At 52.9% G+C, this 18,750-nt stretch overlaps 5 protein-coding genes across 5 annotated transcripts; 4 read left to right on the top strand and 1 right to left on the bottom strand.

Moving 5' to 3' along the window:
* Window positions 1–351: 351 nt before the first annotated feature.
* On the top strand, window positions 352–1,170 carry BDP81DRAFT_389429 (uncharacterized protein; the record flags this gene model as incomplete). Its single annotated transcript, XM_060587251.1, has 3 exons — window positions 352–444; window positions 507–1,039; window positions 1,095–1,170. The coding sequence occupies 3 exons, from the start codon at window positions 352–354 to the stop codon at window positions 1,168–1,170; spliced, it is 702 nt and encodes a 233-aa protein (XP_060450341.1).
* A 29-nt stretch (window positions 1,171–1,199) lies between these two features.
* BDP81DRAFT_80878 (uncharacterized protein) lies at window positions 1,200–2,137 on the top strand. Its single transcript, XM_060596319.1, has one exon. The coding sequence runs from the start codon at window positions 1,356–1,358 to the stop codon at window positions 1,833–1,835; it is 480 nt and encodes a 159-aa protein (XP_060450340.1). The 5' UTR covers window positions 1,200–1,355; the 3' UTR covers window positions 1,836–2,137.
* A 973-nt stretch (window positions 2,138–3,110) lies between these two features.
* Window positions 3,111–5,456, top strand: BDP81DRAFT_308808 (kinase-like domain-containing protein; the record flags this gene model as incomplete). Its single annotated transcript, XM_060583497.1, has 4 exons — window positions 3,111–3,523; window positions 3,589–4,424; window positions 4,484–5,128; window positions 5,182–5,456. The coding sequence occupies 4 exons, from the start codon at window positions 3,111–3,113 to the stop codon at window positions 5,454–5,456; spliced, it is 2,169 nt and encodes a 722-aa protein (XP_060450339.1).
* Window positions 5,457–14,607: 9,151 nt separating this feature from the next.
* On the bottom strand, window positions 14,608–17,437 carry BDP81DRAFT_497112 (peptide N-acetyl-beta-D-glucosaminyl asparaginase amidase A-domain-containing protein). Its single transcript, XM_060595443.1, has 3 exons — window positions 16,786–17,437; window positions 16,441–16,693; window positions 14,608–16,321 (listed from the first exon to the last, which is right to left on the bottom strand). Exons 1-3 carry the CDS (start codon window positions 17,155–17,157, stop codon window positions 14,949–14,951), a joined length of 1,998 nt encoding a protein of 665 aa, XP_060450338.1. The 5' UTR covers window positions 17,158–17,437; the 3' UTR covers window positions 14,608–14,948.
* A 381-nt stretch (window positions 17,438–17,818) lies between these two features.
* BDP81DRAFT_80762 (uncharacterized protein) lies at window positions 17,819–18,651 on the top strand. The gene is made up of 2 exons (XM_060596318.1): window positions 17,819–18,186; window positions 18,271–18,651. Exons 1-2 carry the CDS (start codon window positions 17,985–17,987, stop codon window positions 18,531–18,533), a joined length of 465 nt encoding a protein of 154 aa, XP_060450337.1. The 5' UTR covers window positions 17,819–17,984; the 3' UTR covers window positions 18,534–18,651.
* Window positions 18,652–18,750: the final 99 nt, after the last annotated feature.

The raw sequence follows: 18,750 nt of genomic DNA, 5'->3' as shown, positions 1-18,750 counted from the left end.
GGGGGTCTTGGTCGCAGTGGCTGTTGTCGCAATTGTCATAGAGTTGTCTTTGCGAGCAGTCGCGGGGGACGCCAAATGTTTAATTGAGACGCGTCCACTTCAGCGAGGCAACGCGTCTTGGTTAATTGGCCGCGCTCTCTTAACCCTGCGCCACAGTCAGCTGAAGTGGGGTCGAATTTGCGATCGCTGTGGCTGAAGCTAGTGGCTCAAGCTCCCTCGACTCTGGGCAGCTGGCATGCTGTCATCGATGGAAAGTCGGAGCTGTCTGCGCCAAAATTCAAAAACGCAAAGCTTCGCGAATGCAAATGCGCCGCGCCTGTCTGTCGCAAATCTCACACCACTATGCTCACAATGTTGGCACCGGTAGCTCGTTTCTTGCCGAGGCATGTCTCTAGGATCAATTTCTTCCGGCCGATGTCAAGCTTGCCGTCCAACCCGCGCATTGTGAGTGCTTGTTTCTCTGGCATGCGTATCGACCTATGCAACTGACCGTTTCTACCACACAGAAAGTTTTCCCTGCGGACGCATCGCGAGCCTCCTTCCTCCTATCCTACCTCGAAGATGAGCCACCGAACCAGAGAACAGCTATTGGCTTCTCTACGACCGACCCCCCGACGCCACGATCGTTTATTGAGAACCAGACCTTTACCAAGATTTTGTACGAAGTCCTTGCCGAGCATGCGCATAAAGACAAGGACCTCTTAGCACAGGCCCAAGCATTTGCTGGGCCTGGCGGAGCCAATCTTGGTTCTGGAGGCGCACTCTTCGCTCAGAAGAACAAGAGGCGTTCGTCGAGCAAGATCGGTGGTGGCGGCGGCGCCGGAGGCGGTGGTGCTGGTGGTGCCAGTGCTCAAGGCGGCGCCGGTGGAGGTGGGCATGGTGGTTACGTCCATCTAAGCGACTCGAGAAACCCTCCAGACTTTGGTCGCATTGCCTGGCCTGAAGATATCCTGGGCAGCGTTGAAGTTGATCAAAGCGGCAACATAATTGGGCAGCTTGAGCCAAGTGGAACGTATCGAATCATCACCAACGAGGGAATGTAAGTTGCGAAACCTTTTGTACAACAAACTGAACAGACAGACTAACACTGGCAGTCTCGGATTGAGTCCCTATCTTTCAGGAAAGCTCATTGAGAGACTTCGCGAGGAGGACGACAAAGACCATTCGTAGTCGCCCCACAAGTGATGAGATACTCTAGAAAACATACAGCTGGTCGGCTTGCTCGCTGTAAAATTGTACACTCATGTAGTACTAGCTCACCACTTTACGACTGCACACATTGACGAGATTCTGTCAGTCGAATTATAGGATGAAGACAAGCTTACGATCTTCGCCGAACAAGTACCGTTCTGAGAATGAATTGCAACATGGGCACAGAAGGGCTGGACGAAGTCTACGCGGGTTTGGAGAACCCACTCGCCTCCACTTGGTCTTCCATTTGGGCAAGGAACAAGCACCCGGCCGGAGGGGATCGTGAGCCTACTCCCAATCCTATAACCTCGGGAATGGAGTTACTGCAGAATCTTTCGTCCTGCAGACACGGTTTCCCCCCACAACCCCGTACTCGACTCCCGCCATATTATGCACATGGACGAAAGGAGCTCGAAAACAGAAGCGGACACATGCACCAGACTCCAGACCGCCGGTTGATGATCTCGGTTGAGTCAGTTCGGGTATGTTTTACCGACAGACCCTGGAATTGGCCATCGATAGTCTTGAAAGATTTTGATCCTCGAGCATTGCATTTCGACATTTTCGCAAGTGGCACGCATACGGATTCTTGGGTCAGAGGGCCGTTGTTCCTCTGGGTGGTAGGATTGATCAGGGTTGTTTAGCCGATAGCGCAGCTGCAGCGCCTTGATCCCTGGGTGGCCTGAGTTGCCGGGCCGTCCAAAAGATGACATGCAGGCGGGCAGCGATGCCAGCGATCCGTTGGGCTCTGCTTCCTTGAGTCAAGAGCGAGGGATTTCTGGTAGCCAAGAGCCCATTCTGTATCGAAGGGTAGTAATGACTGTGTAAGAGGTTCTGTAGCCAATAGCAAAGCGTGTGAAAGTGATACGCTACGAGAATGTGCCCTTGAGCCGACATCTACACTGGCATCAAAATCGAATGTCGCGTGTTATTGCGTGTTATTGCGTGTTATTGCGTGTGTTTGACGCGCTTTAATGTGACTCGAAATCGTGCTGATAAATCACCGGCGAGTAAACTACCTTATCCTGAGATTTGCTTGGTTCAAGGCCAACGAATGAGCAAGTATTGATTTAGTCAGGCGATGTTCGGCAGTTGTGTCTGTCTGTTCTCAGAACGGGCGTAACTATCACGTAGTCATGAGGCTACGTATAGCCACCGACTGCGCTGGTGATGCGACCTGATGTACGAATAGTCGGACCGGCTCACTCAGCAGCATGATTATGAGCTGTCACTTATCAGCAGCCGCCTCACACCGCAGCCTGGGGAAATGAAGTATATGATACCCAAGGCGTGTTGGACTATCTATCTAGCCATTATCTGCTCACCCACCTCAAACTCTACTTGGTCTTCCATGTTGGGCCCAATGGGACGAGAGGTGAGGTGGTGTCAGGAGGATCCTATCAATGACTACATACCATGGGCGCGTACCTATGTACTAAGGATAATAGCAGCACTTCTCGGTATTCTTTTTTGACTAGCCCGATCAACGCGATGGGTATTTGCCCAATTCGCGATGATTCCTTCATCAGGTCGAAGTGAGTAATTATAGCCTGCAGGTCTGTACGGTGTATCCGTACCTAGGCATTGAGGTGCAAAAATGAGGGACGGGACTCATCGAAGCACAGACCACAGGGCACTTTCTCCCCACCATTGCGGGCAAGAGTCGTCGGGTGACACCTGGCATGGGCAGGCAGATGGGAAAGAAGGGGGGGCAGGAAGGTGCAGAACAGCCTGGCACGAACCAGACGAGCCAGGGAGCTTCTTGGCAGCCACTCCACCTCACCATTCCATGTTCCCCTCCACAATCCACATCCAACTTCGTCATGCCCACTTGAGTGTGGTCCAAAGGCTTGCTCCGGCCACAACCCCATTCAAACAAAAACGACCTGAGCCCCCCATCCCCCCCCTCGACCGACAATATGGCTTCCGGTTTCGACGAGGAGGAGCTCCATATCAGTCTCTCGCCCTCCCAGATCCGACGACGCTCCCAGCAGCACGGCGCCGCCTCCGATGCTGCCGCCTCCGCCGCCGGCCGTCACGAACTACAATCCGGTGCAGTGAATATCGCCAACATGGGGCCGCCCGTCGATACCACCGCCCCGCTGCGGGAAAAGATCAAGACGGAGCAGCGCATCGGCGCCTACAAGATCATCAAGACCCTGGGCGAAGGCTCCTTTGGAAAAGTGAAGCTGGCTATCCACAATGGTACCGGCCAGCAGGTCGCTCTGAAGATCATCGCGAGGAAGAAGCTCATTAGTAGAGACATGGCTGGCCGCGTGGAGCGCGAAATCGAGTACCTCCAGCTGTTGCGACATCCTCACATAATCAAATTGTATGTCACATATCCTAGATACCCCTCGCCCGCTGCAGACCTGTCACTGACCTGACTCGGCACAGATTCACTGTTATCAAGACCCCCAACGAGATCATCATGGTCCTTGAGTATGCAGGCGGAGAGCTTTTCGACTACATAGTGCAAAATGGCCGGATGAAGGAGCCCGAGGCGCGTAGATTCTTCCAACAGATGCTATGCGCCGTCGAATACTGCCACCGACACAAGATTGTGCATCGAGACCTGAAGCCCGAGAACCTTCTTCTGGACGATAACCTCAATGTCAAAATCGCCGACTTTGGTTTGAGCAACATTATGACGGACGGAAACTTCCTCAAGACAAGCTGCGGTAGTCCCAATTATGCCGCGCCCGAAGTCATTGGCGGCAAGCTTTACGCTGGCCCTGAGGTGGATGTATGGAGTTGTGGCGTGATTCTTTACGTCTTGCTGGTGGGCAGACTTCCCTTTGACGATGAACACATCCCCAGTCTCTTCGCAAAGATTGCACGCGGCACATACAGCATACCGCAGTGGATGAACTCTGGTGCTGCAGGCCTCATTAAGAAGATGCTGGTCGTCAACCCCGTGCAACGTGCTACCATTGATGATATCCGTCAGGACCCCTGGTTCATGACTGACCTGCCGCCTTATCTGGCGCCGCCGGTCGAGGAGTTCTTCAACACAGGCGTGGACCCTAACAAGGCCATCCAGAAGAGTGACATTGCCCCCAATGCTCCCTCTAGAGTTCAGGAGAAGTTGCACAACGAGGTCACAGAGAAGATCAGTAAGACTATGGGTTACGGAAAGCAGGACGTAGAGGAGGCCTTGCAGGCTGCGGAGCCATCGGCCATTAAAGATGCATACATGATTGTTCGCGAGAACAAGCTCATGCAAGTGAATGGTACGTATCTACCAGCGAGAGTTTTCCCGCGTGTTGAACTTCGTCTAACCTTTCAACAGAGGCCATGTCATCGCTTTCAGTAGATCAAGATGGCTCTAGCAGTCCACTCCCAAGTGCGTCTTCCGCGAGGTCGGGTGGTTCAACAGTCGGTGGACAACGACCCTACATCAGCAAGATCGGAATCCTGCCGAGCAGTCTACCAAACTACCATAAGGAGTACATGGAGCGTGAAAAGGCCGGCCCCGAGGACCATCCAGCGCCAACGATCGTCGTCAACGAACCAGGCTCATCTCGCACGGATGCAGAAAGGGAAGAGACGGCAAGGCACCTCAAGCCTCACTCCAGGAACAGTCAAGTCAGGCTCGACGATTCCAGCAAACGGCCACAAGGCATGACACCAGTCGTCCAGGCGAAGAAGACCAAGCCTGTGAGGTGGCAATTTGGTATCCGCTCGCGTAATGCGCCTTGGGAAGCCCTCTTGTGTATTCACAAGGCCTTGAACAAGCTCGGAGCGACTTACGTGCCAGACGAAGACTATGAGAAGGTTCACGGCACTGAGGCTGACCAACCTAGCAACGACGGTAGCTTCGTCGAGGAATACGTCCCTCAAGGGGCTAATGTTTCAACTAGCAGTATTGATCCTCTCAAGAGGTATAAACTACCAGCCGACCCTTGGCATATCAAGGTCCGGTGGGAGACGTCAAGTAAGTGTTAACATACTTCGTGATCTGCGAAGATTCCACTGACCAGACCACAGCACTGCATCAGGCCTCAGGAACTCCCACGGAGGGTAGCAAGACTCCAGATAGCTTTCACGTCGTTGGCGATGACGAGGGCAAGCGAGACTTTGTAGCTTTGCACGTGGACATCCAAATATACGAGATGGAACACGGCGTCTATCTCGTGGACTTCAAGTGCTCTGGATACGAAACAGCCGACAAGAGACTACTCGAAGAGAAGGATGTCACAAGTCCTTTCCCTTTCCTAGATATGGCTGCTAGGTTGATAATGCAACTAGCCGAAGCAGACTGAAGATCCGTCTTGGTTGATCCGTTATCCCTCGCGGGTGTTTTCTTCCCTCCGTTTTCTTCAGGGGTTTAACTTGGGAAGTACTTTGAAAACGGTGGGCTCAGCGATAGACATGGGAAGACATGCCGATCGATCGGTCATGTCACAGCGTCAGGTTATGCGAACAAGGGAGTTTTGGTACGGCGGAGAGGAATGGTGTGTGGTGTTCTTTTTGGTTTCTTTTGAGGGGGTCAGTACCCAGCGGCAGCGGGAGGGCGTGGCTCGGATCCAGTCGTCTCAGCTGAGGCGAAATGGCATCGTATGTTTCCCCACCACCATGTCGAGATCTAGAGGACATCGGGTTGTACTCGAAACGAGGCGTGGGGGTGAATTAGACACACTATTTTGCATCACGAATAGGAGTTGAATTCCACAAGCATCATATCACCACGGCGCGACTACGGCATCATTACGAGAACTATGTTCATCTCGGAGACCAACTCGAGCCCGAGACCCCTTACAGCCAGTGCATCAATCGGCGGCCACGGCACCGAGGCAGAGCCTCACGACTTTGAAAGACCGGGACGAACGCACCACAAAGTCTAAAGCTCCAAAGCGCAAAGGCGGCGAGGATCTTGCCTCAAATTGGCAGCCAGCTCCGTGGTGTGTGTCCTAGAGTCGATCATCACCTTCACAGACCTTGGGATCCCGCACTCTAGATCGAATCGAAATACCGTATAGTTGCTGACCCCTCGGGCGTGTTTTAGCAGAGCCTCATGGAAATGAGCGCCAAGAAAAGGATTGAACTATAAACTTTGGAGACTCCCCCCCAATTGTACACGGGTGACGGGGAGAGAAGGCAAAAGTCGAGACCGAATCCTTTTCTGCTCAAAGCAGAATCCAGCTCCGTCCTGCAAGTCCTGTGCGGTGTGCCACGAGAAAGTCAAAAAAGAGGAAGGCCAGCGAGCAGGGAGACAGGCAGCGGCATTGGACCCTGAAAGGGGCAAGTGTCAGTTTCAACGAACCATGACGGCGATTCTCTTCCAGCAGGTGGGTGAATGTTTATTCGCCCTGGAAGGAGGCCCTGGACACTGGACAGAAGCCCTGGATAGGAAAAGGCCCCCCCGCCCACGGGACTCGGATCTTAGGACGTCGCGGACCACTTCAGACGATACACTCCGGAGCTCGGGACGGAACTCCAGACGAGACACACGGAATGGGGGGGTTTGATTACGTACGTCCCTCCTGTGCCGAAGGTGGGATATTGACAACGACGACGACGACGACGACCACGTCGGCCACCACCGCCACCATCATCCCGCCGACCGAGGGCGCTTTTAGGCGAGTTGTAAGTTCGGTGGGGATTATGGAGCCCTTTTCACGGCAACGGTCGATAATCTCCGGGACAGCCGGTCTTTGCCATCCCGCCGGAATGCGATTGAGAAACCGGCATACCTACCTTTTGCATGCGAGTCGCGACCTGCCTTGCTCACACGACCCAATACCGAACGTGGAGATGCCAAGCAGTGGGACGCGGGCGCTTGGCACCGAGGTCTACACTCCGTACTGAGCTCATGGATACTCTCTGTCTCTCTTTCGCTCTCGAGGTTCGGAGGAATAATTACCTAGCTAGCTTCGACTTCGGCTCTTGAGGAAACTTTCTGCCTTGGATCGAAAAAAGAAAAAAAATTTGGCGTCGATAGTAGCCGTGGTAGCAGCCGCAGCAAGCAGCATTGATCAAGGCAGGGCGCCTGCTTTTGTTCGTCTTAGTCTTAGTGATGCTGACAATATCACAACTTACACGTATTCCTGCTGCCGCGCATCGCGCAACGCGGATCACGGACTTCTCGCCGTTCAATCTATATCCAAGCCAACGATCATCGTCCGTGTCCGTGTATCCATACTATGGTACTACCGTAGTGTCCCCTTGGCCCCCCCTCCTCGAGGGTCCATCCAGTGCAAGATTTCCCAGGGAAACAATGGTCGCAACTCTGCAGTTAAGGATGACACCCAGCCGATATCAGGTTACTAAAAATGGTCAAAAGGAGGGATGAGCCCGGGACGGGAAGGGGGCGAAGGAGCAAGCAAGTGAGGGCGGGAAAGGGGCACGGAGGGGTAGGGAGAAAACACCGGATGTAAGATTTACAAAGTCACCGAAGATCAGGACAAGGACCAAGGGACGACCGAGAAAGCGACGAAACGTGCTCTATACTTTGCCCTTTCTCACTTTCTTGGCCACAGTTACCGACTATCATTACGCCATAATTACGAGTTTTGCAATTTCGGAGTCCCTTTCTCCATTCTCATCCCCCTCCCCCCTAAACCTTGTCTCCCTTTTCTTCTTCTGTGACCGCATCGTCAGATCGAAATTTAGAGTTTTGGTTCTCTTGGTTGGTTCATCCCGCAAAACCAAGCCCTTACACCACGCGCTGGGGACCATTCGAAACGCAAATTCAGACAATTGCAAGACGCCGTGGAATACTTGGAATAAGGGGTTGGTTAGGGTTCAGGTTCAGGTGCCGTGTGGCGGTGGCGAAGAGGGAAAGCCAAAACCAAAACTCGACACTTGCTTGAAAGTTGTGATGGAAATGAAGAAGGGTTTCCCTAGCAAACGAGCTCAGCCCATAGGAGAGAAAAACGCAAACCGTAATGTTTCTTGTTCCCTCTTTCGTTTTGGCCCCATGCTTGTGCGGCGTTGGAGACAAACCGAACAAGTCGTAGTCTCTTTGATTACCCATCTCTGACTACAAAAGTATATGACCACTATAACCAGATTTATAGTTTAGTTGGACTCTTCAGCTCGGTTGCGCTGAAAAAGAAAAAAAAGGGCACTACCCCGCGATGATGAAGGAAAAGGACAAAATAGTTTCTGCCCACACGCCCCTACAAGTCCCCTAGTGTACACACAGTCCTCTCCCCTCATCCTCAACTCTTGAAGCCATCTCTCTCCAAAAAAAGATCTAAGCATTCATCTTCCGTTCTCAAAATCGCCTAGGCAAGCTTACAAGTCGTATCCTTTAAGCAGATGTTGTTTTGACAACCGGAATCTACTCCGGAGAATTATTGTTCGTCCAAACAGCCCTCTTCCATGCCACACCCCCCTTAAGACTAAGGCAGATAGCCCGGCCATTTTTGATGACAAGACAATAAGGCATTGCTAGTTCCTACCACACTTAGTTACGGCCGTACGCGTGTACTCTCTCCCCATGCTCAAGCTCACGCCCCCCCCTCTCCGCTCCCCCAAATATCATAGCTACAACGGCCCTGAAATGCTCACTCTCCCTTCTCGTTATGCCCTTGAACAAGTTGAACCTATACGCCCCTTATCAATCCAGCAATAATTAGACTCTGATAGTGCAGCACGGCACGGAATCCTCCAAGCCATGGTAGAACCGCCCACGCCCCGAACAAGATCCTGTGAACAAATATCAAGAACGCATGCTATACTTTTCCCAAAACCTTGCTTGGTCCTTTCTCCACGCCTCCCCCTCACCACCACTAAACCTACTCACGCCCCCCTTGTCTTTCTTCCCCTCACCGTCGAGCATCATCTCCAAATATTTGAACGCCTCACAAGCAAGATCTCCCCCCCCCTTTGCCTGCCTGCCGGTTTTTGCCCGTCGTGCTACTTATGCTGTGGCACGGTTGGGGGAAACAACCATGGTTTAGGAATGTGGGAAGTGGGGCCAAGTGCAAGGGCAGATTTTCTTCCTGACTTGACACATCTTTTCTTGATGAAATGGAGCGAACAAAGGGAATTAAGGTTTATATCCCACATTCAGGTTTTTTTTTTTTCCTTGTGTTATTACTTCACCGCCGCAAAAGAATTGACTCAACTGTCTGCGTTGGTTATGGGATGGAAAGAAAAAAACAAATGTCATATCCATTCCTTTCTGCCCGTGTGTCAGAGCAAGGGGGCAGGGGGCAGAAGGATCACATCGACCTGAAGTCCGCATTCAAGTCCTATGACACGGAAAGATGTGCTCGTTCGTGGTGTGGGAAGTTTACTATCCCTCTTTTCCACTTGCCTTTTTGATTTTATGGCCCTTGACACGTAAATTGAGCCCAAGACCTGCGCGGTCAAAACTATAATCTCTCCCTTGTTTAATGATTTTCCCTCTCAGCATTTTGCCCAATCTATCTGCCCGTCCGACCACAGTCTTTTTAAATCTTGGACGAGCCGCGTGGACCAAAAAATAAAAAAAAAATAGAAAAAAAAGTTAAACCAAAAGATATGGCAATGAAAGAGAGAAAAAAAAAAAGAGTTTAGTTGCACGGTCAAAAGAGAGGCTTGAACCATCAAACCAAAGCCCCAAAGCTCCCCCGTCCTAACCGATTTTGGACTCTCGTATACACAACTTGAAGGTTTTGTCAGTTTTGTGCAAACTTTGGGTGTTTTTTTTTTTCATCTGTACGTTCGCAAAGTGCGAGTGCGAGCGGAAGGACCCTCGTCGTCGTCCTCGTCATCAACAGTTCCCTTGATTTTCCAAATCACCTCTCCAAAGAAGACTTAAACTCCAAAAAAGCCTATTATTAAAAGATTTGACTCGGCTGACAGAGACGAAGCGAGACCTAAGTGAACAGTGACGGGGGGAAGCAGCAAGTAAGAAAAGAGCTTTGACAGTTGAGTTGCCTGCCCGCCCGCCCGGACGGGATGAACATGTCAATCGGCAAATGTCATGCATCTCAGCGCCCGCACAATTTTTTTAAAAAAAATTTTGCCTTGCCAGTCAGAGCCCAACGCTTCTTCTACAAAAGTAAGTAGGTACTCTGATTACGCATCTTTTCCGGGGTTCGGTTGATGATGTCGATCGATCACTCCCCTCCCCTCCCCCATTTGCATTTCGTTCACTGCATTTTTGGGACAACATTGAATAGGCGTACGCTAGATATGGAGGGGGCATTGAAGCAAAAATACACTACACCCCTGAAGCCTTGCGCTTGCATCTCAAATGACCGTTTATTTTTTTTTCTTCTTCCAATCTTGCCCTCTTTTAGGGGTATGCCGCGAGACTATCCTCCGTGGTGGTGGACGGCGCCTTCGGAAAGAGATGTTTGCCAAGGTGGACGGGATAGCTTCCCTCCCTCTGTAGGGGACTTTCGTAGAGAGTACTTGGAGGGTGTGTATATCAAAGAGATACACAGACGCATACCTAGAATGAGGCAGAGAGAGAGAAAGTGTTTGTGTGGCTTGACTTGTCAATGATGACTACAACCCACCAAACGCAAAGGAGGCTAGAGCAAGAACGCCAGAGATGCGGATTTCATGTACGCGCCCCTTTTGGTAATTAAGGTTTCCCACCTGTGGCCCGTCCCACACTCTTCTTTGCTCCCCTCCGACCCTCCTCGGGGCACACACGCCTCGTGCTTCGTTTTGCTGTGTCATCGATACCTACCTGTAGCGGTAGGTAGGTACGCTTGCTTCTACACGTACCGTACTTTTCTCCAAATTTCATCTTCCTCTTTACCGTCCCGTCCTATTTTCCTCTACTCCGTCACACCCAAAGGGCATATGCCTAGGCCATGTACGGCATGGACCAGGAAAACGCCAGCTGTCACACCATCTACCCGATACCCCTTTCAGCGTTTTGGTTCGTTCGGTACTCCATAGTCCAATCTGTAGTAGGTATTCGTGGTTTGGTCAGTTCTCTCTCCTGCGACAACTATCAGAATATGGCTAGGTAATCGTTGCGGTGTGCATGTAACTCCGTACTCTCTCTCTCTCCTCTGGAATGGGCCTTGACCCAATGGCTGAAAGTATGTATGCAAGTTCGCACATCGATGCCCCATGGCAAGCTGTGCTTCACGACGGCGGGCTCAATAGGGCACTGTACCTAACGTGCCGTTGAGCCATATCACCACACCCCCTTGGGCAGCTGAACCGTCTGAATGGCAGAGCAACCTACCGCAGCATCAAGCAGCGGTCGGTCATGATCGGTTGACAACTTTGACACTGGCATCGGCACATCGGCACCGACACCGGCAGTAGCAATTCGCATGGGCGGTCGTTCCATTATCGTCGATTCGCTTTGCACCGATATCACGTCCGCCCAGGTGCTTCGCATCGAGCCCATCAGGCGACAAGGCACTATCTGTTGCAGTGTTGCTGTCGCCGCCGCTGCTGCTGTGCCTGACCTATTCGTACCTTGCCATGCCGCATGCGTGCCTACCCAGCAGCCTGTCGCCGCCCCCCCCCGCATGCCCGAGGCCATGCTTCCTGCATGAGATGCCTCACCTTGAAGCAAGGAAGAGAGAGTGAGAGAGAGCCCACGTATCTTCGTCCCTTGTAGAGTTTACCCCTTGCTTGTGTTGTATGGCATCAGCAGGCTGCAGCAGCGGCGGCGGCAGAGCAGGCAGGCCCTCTCGCAGAACGCAGTATCGCGGCATCGCCAAGTTTTCCAAACGTACCTGAACCTAGAGGCTTTCCCCCCGTTCAATTCCGTAGGGAAGTCAAAATAACTGCACATGGCCGAACCGGCCTAACCCCGGTTTGCAGGCTGCAGGACAGGACCAGCATCGCAGCAGTGTTCCCAAGAAACCTTCTAGAACAAAACATACGATCGAACAGTGCCCAGCGCAACCGCAGCATATGCTCTTACAACTTCACGGAGCTTCTTTAGACTTTTGACTTTTCGGTTCTCCAGTTTCTCCAGTCGGGCGTGTGGGCGGCCTGGCAGGTCCAGCTGGTGTCTCTTGTCTGAGTTGTCTCTCTCTGACAGTACCAAGTCGGTCTTCGCCTATTTGAGTTCGACTCTGCCTCAAGCTTCCAATCTGGCCTCGCCGAGCTGCCTCACACTCGCCGAAGCGCCCCGTAACAGTATGTATCCGTATGCTGCGCCGTGAAGGAGGGTTCGTAAGGTATGTATGGCCTTGTGATGTTGACCATAATCACCTGCCCCGGCCCTGTATCCCGCTGACTGGCATACACATGCCGGCCCGGTGATGTACGGTGAATTCGTACCGATACATCTACAAGACGCACGATTTCTTTCACACCACAGATCCCCCCTCCCCCCCCGGCCAACGTCGACTCCGCTGACCTCCGCGCTTCGCGTTACGTACTGCGGTACGCTCCCGTGCGGTGCGTTGCGGTGCGTTGCGAATCCATGGGACAAGAACGGCACAAAGAGAGACCCGCATCTGCACCCACGGCGGCTCTAAACCTTCTTTTCACTGCCCACCCGAGCCCCGGGCCTGGGGCTGCTCATAGGCTCGGAAAGGGCGTGTAAATGGGGTCACCACCCACTGGGAGATCTTCTATGGGGACGACAAGTCTTGATATCATCCTCCAATCATCGCCCCCGGTTCACCTCAACTTGGCAGTTGATGTGCTCTCTAGGTAGAACTTCTGCTATTTGTCGTAAGGGTACCATACCAGAATGGGGGGTGTGTGGGCGTGAGTCAAGTACCGTACTCCATAACACAACCACACAACCAAGAGCCAGGCCTGTCATGGAATGTTGGAGGAAAGCTTGGCCATCTTGGTCGGTTAATGGGCGACAGCGCCAAGGAAATCCAAACCGATTCTTGCGAAAAAATAGTCGCGAACTACGAGTACGAAGACACGAGGCGCGTCCCACTCTTGGAGCTTGCGGCCAAGCCAACCGCCAACCGCCAAAGCGGCTCCCACGAAGACTTACTCGCTGCGACCTTGCCATTCCTGTACAAGAGGCGGCCGCCCCGTAGCGTGGTATTTTCGACTGGAGACCGCACTACCGTGATCGATCGCCCGGGCACCAGGTTCGATGGGGAAGCGCGCAGCAAAGGCAACTGAGATGGTAAGCAATGTTCCCAAAGCTTATCTACGACGGAATGGACATCTGAAGATTATAGAGTTTATGGAGGATGGATGCGAGTGCGCGTAGTGTCCGAGTGAAGGTGAGAGCGAGTGAGTAAGATTGAGGAAGAAGGAGACCGGTAATCGCTAATCGGTGGCCAAGGCAAAAGGAATATTAAGGTTTCCTAATGGTGTCTTTGTTGTTGTATATCGACGATCGCCATGGAGCTCCACGGCGATGACCCCTATTTTCGTTACTCGAGATGCGAAAAAAGGAGATGGTGTGGGAATGGAACTGGAACAGACCGATACAAGCGCCACACGCCCCTCCATGGTTTGTCATTCCCGCGTCCTCCTCTGAGCTTTTCCGTGAGGCGTGCGGCGTGCCGTGCGTGCGTGCTTGAGGAGGGTCCCTCTCTCCCAGACTGCCGGGCTTCCAGTGATGTATGAGGCTTGGATCGAGCGCTTGCAAATCTCATTAGGCTTTCTGTCCAAACGTGTTGTAGCTGCTGAGAGGCTGGTGCGGCGCGCTAGCCTCCCTCACTGCTGGGAAAGCCGCGTAACTGCGTAATCTGCGTATCGTCTGTGGTTGTTGTGTTTTGGACAGCCGTCTCGACGGGCACGGGATGGAATTGGAGGAATGATGAGATGGACGACAAATCTGCCCAGGTGGAGCATATCGTCCGGGAAAGGCAGTTCCCTCCAAGACCCCCCCACATTACACCGTAGGCGAGACAGAATATGGGAGTTGAGACTTGCCGTGGGGTTTTTTGGGGTCTTTTTAGACTTTGGTAGTGCATGACATGCCTTCGAGCTCTCGCACAGGGACTGGTTCCCGTACGAGAAGGAGGAAAAGATGAACAGTCAGTCACCCTCCAACAAGCTCCCCTAGCAAAGAGTGGAATTAGCATGAAAGGTTGCAAGGAATGGCCAACAAGGACGGAAACATTGCTGGTCTCGAGATCATACAGTACCATAAGTACTTGGTATTGGCACTCCTTGATCCTGCCAGAGCGCGATGCGATGTAACTCAACCTGCCACCCAGATTCGCTGTAGATCGCTGCCGGGGAAAGGGGAACGAGATTTGGCAGGCGCGCTGTAAAGATTATCCCGAGGGATGTAATTGTGGGCTGTGCTAACTCTATTCCTCCCTGCCTTGCACGCCTGGCAGCAGACTGTGTTGTCGTTCAGGCTGGTCTCTGGCTGGCTCTGGCTCTGGCTGGCAGGCTGGCCTTTGGCCCTTGCTTTTCCATCTCTGTACCCCGGTCGAGCAGGCTGCACCGAAACATGGCTGATCGGTTCGTATGGTGGACCGCGTACGAATACACTACACTAGACCGGGGGTGAGAAAGGGGGGGGGGGAGATGGATGACCGGGGGAGATGACGGCTATGTCGCCGTTTGCTTCTAACCCCGAAAGTTTAAAAACCAAATCCCGATTCGACAACCTTGCCAACTTGCCAACCGCAGTGTAAAGGTGAAAGACACTTTCTCACCTCTGCCACAAGCGGCTAGCAGAGCTGCCAGTGCACTTGGGCCAGCTCAGTAGTGCTAGAGTAGCCTGAAGCCTCCCGTCCTTTCGTCCGTGCAGCTGGTCGGTGTAATCCGGAGTCCGACATGGCATGTTTGTCCATGTCTGTTCAGCACCTGCTCACGGCTGTTCTTGAGTGCCCTATACTAGTCTCTTGGAAGTTGAAACTTGAGAGCCTTCACCTGTAACTAGTGCACATTTGCCGATCTTAATTGGCTTCCCCTAAAGGGTTTGAGACGGTCAAAACCTTCTCACGGCCATCGGCAGACTTTTCTTCGTCGGAGAGCACCGTGTTGTTGCTTGCTCTCACTCTCCTTGTATATAGCTCCACGTCACGTGCCCCGTCCCGGCCGCCGCTGAACCGGAAGACCTGCCGAGTAGTGCCAAATGCTGAGCTGCTCTTCATATCTGCCGGCATGTTGAAGACTGCCGTGCCGTTCCGGAACGTCGAGAGTTTGGAAGTCTTGTATTGGCTGCTTTGTCCCTGCCTGTTGCGGGTTGGGTTATTGTAAGCCTCAAGCCCGGTCGGGTATACACCGACACCTTCGACTTCCAACCTCAATTCTTGGAATAGTGTTGCGTCCAGGCTCAGGTCACCGTTCGCTGACATGTTGGCAGTTTGATTGACGATCAGCGGGTACGAGTATGTTGACTTGTATGTGCCCATGCCCGTCAGTTCGTCTGTCCCGGTGATGATGAAGTTATTGAAGCCATTGCGACCAAATTGGCCTAGCGTCGCATTGTTGGTGTACGACAACTTTTGAGTCCACTCAGGGTTCTTGGTCCCTTTCTTGGAGACTACCTCGCCTTTGACAGAGATCATCCTCGTCACATCCAGATTGAATGCAAGAGTTTCGTTGGCGCCTGTAGAGTTCTTTCCTAGGGCACGACCAGTGATTTTGATATCAGGGTCGGAGATTGATACAGTAGGCGGTTTCCCAGTCGTGATAGAGCCCTCCTCGTCTAGCCATAGAAAAACTTTGCCAGAGACAACCCAAAAGTTGCCAACGGTGGTATTCACAATTGTTTTTTGCCCGTCATCCGCGAGGCCGGCGACTTTGATCTTGAATGTGTGCTCCTTGCCATCACTTAAGACCGGGAGCCATGGCGAGATGTCGATCTCATGCTCTCGTAAATCATAAGCGTCGAGACCTACGAGCGGCCGGTGAAAGCTGGGAACGACGCCTCCAGTGAAAATAACAGGGAATGGCCATTGTACCCCGGCTAGCTGGTCATCAATGATGACTTGCACCTCACGCCACGGGCTGCCATCCGGAGCCATACCGACGGTGGCATTGAATGCTGCAGCATCGCTCTGAAGGACATTGCTCCACCAGAATTCCTCGGTCCCTTGGCCATTGGCCGAGACGGAGAAGACTGCTCGATTGGCATTGCGCGGAAATTTGACAGTGCTCACGGCTTCACGTTCAGGCACTAGCCAGGCACTGCCTGTGTTGGAAGACGCGTTCCGTGATGATATGGGGATGATGTGGTCAGCCGGGGGTGCACTGTCGGTTTCGACGTCGCTTTTGAAAAAGGTTGCGGTCAGGGTGCAGTTGAAGGGGCCCGTAAACATGTCGTCTTGGCGGCGCGTTAGCCGTTTTGGCCCCCACTCCGAAGTCTCCGAAGGAAGGATTCGGGTATGGCAGGTCACTTGGTTTTGGAGCCTGGAAGAACTGGGATACGGGACATGGGCTTACCGATGAGGTTGGGCAAGTCGAAAATGATCTTCTGAGGAGTCTTCCAGAGACTAAGATACGGGGTCATGTCTTTCCAATAGGTCCAGATGATTCCGGGCGGCGCTCTGGGCTCCGCAGTGGATGTTCTCCATACCTCCGTGTCGCCGAGATACAACAAAGCCAGCCGATCCAGTTGGCGGCCTGCAGAGGTGGCGGTAAAGTTTACAATGACGCGGTTGAAGTCGCAGCCAGGAGGTTTGTAGTCGCCTATCAACTCCAAGTCAGGATACCTATTTCCGGGTTATCCACCACGCATTTGATTTGCGTCGGTGGTGGTGTGATGAGAATGCCATGCCACTTACCGACGAAGGGCTTGCCAAAGCTGTTACCAAAAGAGTGGTCCATCAACTGCACCTTGCAGTCTTTGGGGTCCGTCGCCGGAGATTTACCCTTGCCATCATCAAAGCTGCCCGTCAACGCCTGGTAGACGGGGCCTTTGGGACCCAACACTGGCTGGGCGACTTGAAAACAGTCGAGCGGCTTCTGCTGTTGGCCGCCCTCTGCATCTAGCAAAGTGCCCATTGGCGCCGGAGTATCGGCAATAATTCCCTGCTGGCGGGTGACATAGTCTGACAAGGCCGCCGCTGGAATCAGATTACGTGAAGCCACGTAGCCCGTGTTCAGTACGAGAACAAAGAGAGACAAGGCAAGCGCCCGACTGACTGGCCGAGGGGCCATCGTGGGGCCCTGTAGAAGGTTCAGGCTCGACGCCTCACTCTGCAGCCTTGAGGCCCTTCTGCCCTATGTCTCTGGGTTGGGTACGGTGCGTTTCTGGTGGTTGGTGTCAGAAACCGCGTGACGGAAGAGTAGGTGTGAGCAAAACGGCGCATCGAGTAAAGCCACCAAATCCCAGAGGGTCGGGCAGGGAGAGGAGGAGTGGGGAAGCATGGGGAGGAATGCGAGCGAACCCGGTGAACGCCACTCAAAGGCAAACATGAGGAACAAGCGCCAGTGCAAGCAGCTGAGAGGCACTAAGAAGTAGGCGGCGCCATGCGCCAGACGAGATTTGGTAAACGAAGAGACGGGATACAGTACGTAGATCCGCATCTATTGGGAGTATAACGGTCTGGGCGGCTGGCTGGCAAGGGAGCGGGGAGGGCTGTAGGCCGAACCACAATTGGCTTGGTCTCTGATGCTTTGTGGACGTACCTTGCCTGCTGCTTACTGAGATGATGATATGGCGCCGAGGCGGTAAACAAGGTGTCAAGATGATGCGGTGGAATAGATACGACAATCCGCGCGCGCCGCCGAGGCAGAAAGCGAGAATGTAGAGGTAAACGCCGCTACGAGACGATCCAACCCCAGCAGTGTGGGTGATGATTGGCAAACGTGGAGTGCCGTCCAAAGGTAAAAAAGACCGCGAGCTGTGCTATGATGTTGAATCCGATCAAATGAGCGGTAGACGGAGTCGGTGAGGAACAGATCCAATGGTCAGAGGCTAAGACCCAAAGAAAGGATTTGTCTGGACAGCCAACGAGCGGGCGGAATTGGCTGAAGTAAATGTAATGGACAAGTCCGCCGCTGTATCCGGGAAAAGGTACAGCACTAGAGTGAAGCCACCATTCGATATTGAGTTATGCTTTGACGAGGCTGTTTCGCGAGGAGGACGAGCTGGCGGAGAGCAAATCACAGATGGAAGAGCTGCTGGGGCTGTTGTCGTGTGTCTGTGTCTAATGTGTATCAGCTTTCCCTTTCCTCACTTGCTAGGTAAGTTTCCTTCCGCCTGCATTCTTTCAGCTTAGGTACCTGGCTCAAACCATGAGGAGGAAATTAATGCCGGACTTGCGGTAGGAGCTTTCTTACACCTCCGCGAGAGAGACCGGAAGGAGAGAGGGAGAAAATCAAGCGGACAGGAAGGAGGAACACCCGACGGGAAAGAAGGGCAAGAAGCCAAAAAGTCTGAACCTTCTCAAACAAACTGGTGGCTGCTTTGCGGCAGGAGCATAGAGCTCTTACAAGTTACAGGTGCTTTCCTTGCTGGATATCCTGTTCTATCACCAAATCGCACACTCCGTAGCTGCCAGTCCATGCAAGCCAAACAAAACGCCGAATAACCTTAAACGCGCAGGAGCGCAAGAACCAGCCCGGGATTCAAGCTGACCTGAGGCAACCACCCACCCACCATAAATGACCACAGCCTTTGCGCCTGCCTTCCTTTCCGAAATCAGAGTACCTACCAATTATCCGTACAGACACACGATCTGGGAAATGCAAATTATTTCAGGAAATCAATGACTACCACATTATCCGTATTGAAGGGATCATCGCCAG

The sequence above is a fragment of the Colletotrichum phormii genome (genome assembly GCF_030913505.1).
Source record: "Colletotrichum phormii strain CBS 102054 chromosome Unknown BDP81scaffold_2, whole genome shotgun sequence".
Classification (NCBI taxonomy): domain Eukaryota; kingdom Fungi; phylum Ascomycota; class Sordariomycetes; order Glomerellales; family Glomerellaceae; genus Colletotrichum; species Colletotrichum phormii.
Note: the sequence above shows the minus strand (reverse complement) of the source record. Positions and strands in the feature narration are given on the sequence as shown.